Source organism: Bipolaris zeicola (assembly GCF_000523435.1).
Source record: "Bipolaris zeicola 26-R-13 unplaced genomic scaffold scaffold_538, whole genome shotgun sequence".
NCBI classification, from domain to species: Eukaryota; Fungi; Ascomycota; class Dothideomycetes; order Pleosporales; family Pleosporaceae; genus Bipolaris; species Bipolaris zeicola.
Window position 1 is genome coordinate 1 of NW_006912587.1, and position 5,066 is coordinate 5,066.

General features: G+C 46.7%; 3 protein-coding genes across 3 annotated transcripts; 1 reads left to right on the forward strand and 2 right to left on the reverse strand.

The window, feature by feature from the left end:
- Positions 1-1,237: 1,237 nt before the first annotated feature.
- On the reverse strand, positions 1,238-1,387 carry COCCADRAFT_113115 (uncharacterized protein; the record flags this gene model as incomplete). The annotated part of the gene is made up of 1 exon (XM_007720621.1): positions 1,238-1,387. A coding segment is annotated over one exon (150 nt), but the record flags the coding sequence as incomplete, so codon positions are not given.
- A 113-nt stretch (positions 1,388-1,500) lies between these two features.
- Positions 1,501-1,893, reverse strand: COCCADRAFT_10348 (uncharacterized protein; the record flags this gene model as incomplete). The annotated part of the gene is made up of 1 exon (XM_007720622.1): positions 1,501-1,893. The coding sequence occupies one exon, from the start codon at positions 1,891-1,893 to the stop codon at positions 1,501-1,503; it is 393 nt and encodes a 130-aa protein (XP_007718812.1).
- A 1,162-nt stretch (positions 1,894-3,055) lies between these two features.
- On the forward strand, positions 3,056-4,644 carry COCCADRAFT_51095 (uncharacterized protein; the record flags this gene model as incomplete). Its single annotated transcript, XM_007720623.2, has 4 exons — positions 3,056-3,207; positions 3,262-3,634; positions 3,687-3,770; positions 3,820-4,644. Coding segments are annotated over 4 exons (1,434 nt in total), but the record flags the coding sequence as incomplete, so codon positions are not given.
- Between the last annotated feature and the right edge of the window lie 422 nt (positions 4,645-5,066).

Sequence of the window (5,066 nt, forward strand, 5' to 3'; positions counted from 1 at the left end):
AAGGTAGCCTAGCTGCCCTACATCTCTCCCTGTTACCAAACTGCTCTTTAGCACCAGGCGTCTAGAAAGCTAGCACTAGCTTAACTAGATAAAGGCCGAAGCACCATAGTCACGCAATGCAGCACAACGTACGAAATTGTAACTAGTTAGATAGAACGGCCTTTGGCCAAAGTCCTACATAGCCAACGGCTGATACAGGACTATAATGGAATAATAATAGATAGAACGGCCTTTAGCTAAAGTCCTATATAGCCAACGGCTGATACAGGACTATAATAGAATAATAATAATAACTTCTGAGTATCTAGGAAAGGGTTAAAGGCTCAAGGTAGAGTATTCTATAAAGTCTAGAGTAATGAAAGTTTGTTATTAGCGTCAGAGAAAGGAAAGTCTATTATAGTTGAAAAAGGACTTACTATAAAATTAGCTCAATGGCGAGGGCATTCAATCAAACTCCTTGAGAGAATTCCCATGAGACAGTCATATGAATGAATGACTATGATGACTCCAACAACTAGAGCATAACATTCCTCGCCTTCAATTACACCGAAAAAGACGGCAGGATCTTTACGAGCTATCCAGACCTATATAGTTAAACTCAGACTTCGAATAGTCCGAAAGGAGATCTAAGGGTTTACTTGTCACGAGACTTGAACCCAGAGGACGACCTTCGGGGATCCACCGGGCACTCCTCGGGACAGTCCGGTACCGATCACGTGCATAGAAGTATATAATACCCACGAACCATAGGAATACTCCTTAAGGATTCGTCTTCATTCTATTCTTTGATATACTCTGTGCCTACTCGCGAAACACCTCACATTACATTAACAGGCAAACACTGTAGCAAACATATGGCCGACTAGTAACTCTCCCCAGAATCGTCAATGGCAAAGGGCCTGCCGTGATAACAGGGAAATAGCAAGAAATTTCTAGAGAAAAAGTAACAAAGGACTGTCAGTTAAGCTCTGGGTGTGCCTGAACTTGGCTTTTATCTACAACACGAGAAATGCCATACACCAAATAGGTCGCCCCCAGACGCTCCAATTGATAGACTCATGAAGTCCTGGGCCATGGAGTTTGTCGGCCCACACTCCAATAAACCATCCAGCATTATCACCTATACCATATATCTCATTCCCCCAAAAGCGTTGCTACGACATGTACCATGCCCCGACTTTCCTTGTTTATTTACTTCCTGCGCAAGTCTCGGAAGTTTGAGCATGAAATGGCGCCGTCAGCTAGCAACAGGTAAGTAAGGTCTGGACAGGAAGTTTCCGTGACAGGGGTTTCCAAAGTGTTCTGATAATGAGAGTACGAATCTCAGTCTTGAAAAAAGCAACCAGGTCGGGTGAATGGGGAGCTGTTTGGTAGCGCGTGGGATGAGAAAGGACCCGGATCACCTGCCACTTTCGCAAACCATCCCCCATCCTCCCTTAACCCCGTCCCGTGAAACATCCAGAACTCCCCGAGAAGACGTAGGTCTCGATTCTCCCCCACTTAGTAAAACGACACGGCCTTTGCATCATTGACTATATGCACTGCCGTACGAGTCAGACTCATACGGCGCTTGAACTCGGTAGTGTACGCAGCGTCAACGAACTCCACGATCTTGTCTATCTTTTTCTCATTTTCGCTCATGGTCAAGGTGAATACGTAATCGTTCATATATTCTCCCGCGTCCGTATCCGCTCGACTGCTGCAATGCCACACGGCTCTCCGTGTCTCAACATCAACGACACTCTCGTCATCGCTGATGATTGAAAAATGAACGGCCCGAAATGCAGAGAGCATTGGCCCCATGAATGTTAGGTAGTCGGTGTTTGAGCGTGGAGGTACTTCCAGTGTAGCTGGCAGGGTGTAGTGAATGCGAATGGGGCTTCGAATGGCCATGATAGCCTGCAAGTCCTACTTGTTGTAGGATTGGATGAAATTGAGCGCCGTAGCGATGAGCTGATCTCGGGTCGGAGTTGTCCGTGACATAATGGAAAGTAATCGGCTGAAGTTCGATGGGCAAAAAGGAAGGGAGTTCTGCGTCAGATTTATTCTGCTGGTCAGAGTATCACGATTGGTACAAAAGTAACGTCTTCCACCCAAAGTTCTGCCGTGCCATACTTACTAATTGATGCATATGCATGTGACATGTTTTTTTCTGGTTGTAACCCATATGGGAGATAGGCGACCTACTCCTGGCATAGCTTAGTCTTCCGGTGAGCAGTATGTTACTGTAGCAGAGAGACAAACTGGCATACCTCGCATGAAGAACTATACTAAATCTAATAAGAACACAGCATATAGTGGGTGGAGCAGAGCGTAAAGCGTAGGAGCTATAGCCTCGGGGATTGCAATAGAGGTTTCCTTGGCTTATAGCACGGCCTAATCTCTAGTCGTATAAGAGTTCTTCTTTAGGGGTCAGAGTCTCCACAAATCGTGAAAGACCAATACAGCAATGGGAGAGCTTGGATTAAATGGACACTACAGAGTAGTTCCGACGCAAAGAACCATGTGCCTCGATGAAATATATTGTACCAACATGGCATATCCATGTTATAATGTCCGAGGAGCTTCCTGGTTTTCTCGGGCAGAATAAATGGCGACTAATGTATGCAAGGACTGGGACAGCAATGTCACGTTGTGTGTCAGGTCTGCAATAGGTTTGACCTTGCTTAGCTTGTCAGACGGGCCGTTACGAAGCGCCTTCGCGGATGCTCCCACAAATGCCGTCCTCGGAGCCATTGAGTTTAAATCCGTTAACCGCGAGGAGGCAGTTGATGTCCACAAACTCCAGACACTAACCCCACTAGCGTGCAAGACTGGGATTGGAGCAACACCAGGGTTAACCTTCTTTAGGCAAAGTCTCGGGCAATAAAGTGTTTTGTTACATGACTACGTATCATCCGGGGAATTTGAGATAACAATTGGGATGTACCACAAGTTTACAACCTTTTTATGAGCTTGTAATCTTCAGAGATTCTCAGAACACTACATTCCAATCATGGAGGACCAAAGTACCAAAGATGACACTATTGTGTCAAATATTACGAACAATGACAGCATTAACAGCACAGCCGTAGACGATGCTGAGAAGACGATAACGCCAATCGTCGTTGATTGGGACTCACCAAACGACCAGCAGAACCCCATGAATTGGTCGAAGAACAAGAAATGGTCTACTATCGCTCTAGTGGCATACATCACCTTCGTCACGTAAGTTGACCAACAAACGTAGCAGCAAAGCATTCATTAACTGTGCTTCGATAGTTCATTTGGTTCCACTATCTTCGCACCTGGCGTCCCAGAGTTGCTCAGAGAGTTTCACACCACAAGTGATGAGCTCGCAACCTTCATTGTCTCAATTTACGTTCTCGGCTTCTGCGTTGGACCTTTATTCCTTGCGCCACTCAGCGAAGTCTACGGTCGCTTCCCAGTATACTACATTGCCAACATCCTTTTCCTTGTCTTCTCCATTGCATGCGCAGTGAGCTCAGGCATGGGCATGTTCATCTTCTTCCGCCTATGCCAAGGTATCACTGCCTGTCCACCATTGGTTCTTGGTGGAGGAACTATTGGCGATTTGATGGCTCCGGTTGATCGAGGACGGGCCCTTGCTATCTGGTCGATGGGACCTCTACTTGTAGGTCATTCAAATATATTAGGTTAAGGACGGAGCTGACTGGTGATGCTAGGGACCCGTGGTTGGACCTGTGGTTGGCGGCTTCATGGCTCAGAATATTGGATGGCGTTGGAGCTTTTGGTTTACTGCAATCATGGTGAGAACGGAAACCCGACACGAGAAGGAAGACAGCTGACAATATCTAGACTGGTGTCGGCGTCATCGCTTCACACTTCATCCTACGAGAAACCTATGCACCTACTCTGCTTGGGAAGAAGGCTGCGCGACTTCGAAAAGAAACAGGCGATTCCAACTACAAGTCAAAATTCGATGAAGGCCTTAGCCCAGCGCAACACTTCAAGACGGCTATCATTCGTCCGACCAAGATGTTGTTCTGCTCACCCATCGTCGCCATCCTCGCCCTCAACATGTCAATCATCTACAGCTACCTCTACTTCCTCTTCACAACGTTCACATTCGTCTTCCAAGAACAATACCACTTTGACGCCGGGGAGGTTGGCCTTGCATACCTAGGCTTAGGTGTAGGCTTCTTCCTTGGACAATTCAGCGTCGGCAGTGCTGCGGACAAATACTACAAGCGAAAATCCGCCGAAGGACCCACAAAACCTGAACACCGCCTCCCTCCCCTGATTGTCGGTGGATTTTTGATCCCTGCAGGCCTGCTATGGTACGGTTGGACGGCAGAGTATGAGGTGCACTGGATCGTGCCTATCATTGGGACTTCGTTCATCAGCTTCGGCATTATGTGCACTTTCCTTCCTATTCAGATGTACCTCATTGATACATTTGGTGTCTATGCCGCAAGTGCCTTGGCCACGAACACGGTGGCTAGATCGTTGTTCGGAGCCGTCCTGCCATTGGCTGGACGTCGTCTGTACGCTGCTCTTGGACTTGGCTGGGGCAACAGTACCTTGGCTTTCATTGCTCTTGCCATGACCCCAGTTCCCTTCTTATTACTGAAGTATGGAGAGAGAATCAGGACGCACCCAAGGTTTCAAGTTACTTTGTAGACATGCTTGGCAGACGATCACTTTCTGTGTCCCCTTCTTGTCTCGAAAAGAATTTGTGAAATTTATATGTCGACAATATGCGTCTGCGGGATGGTTCACTCTGGATGGATATTTAACCGTACTCAGCTTCGAGCATCGATCAATTTAAAATTCTCCCTTGATAATTCTTTATAATCACAACTCTTACCATTCGCAACAAGACATATCTGAATGTGGTTAAAGCTGCAATAAAATTTTGATTCATAGCCTCCCTCAAGGACACTAGTCTAAAAGTGGTATCCGCCGAAGTACGTTGGTGTAGGTAAGTCAACCGACCATGGGCTCTCAGCACTGCGCCTAGGCTGGTCATTGGGTCTCCACCTCGGGATCGTTTTTCTTAATTTACTCTGCGAATAATCCCTTAATTTAGATGGTTAGTAGTC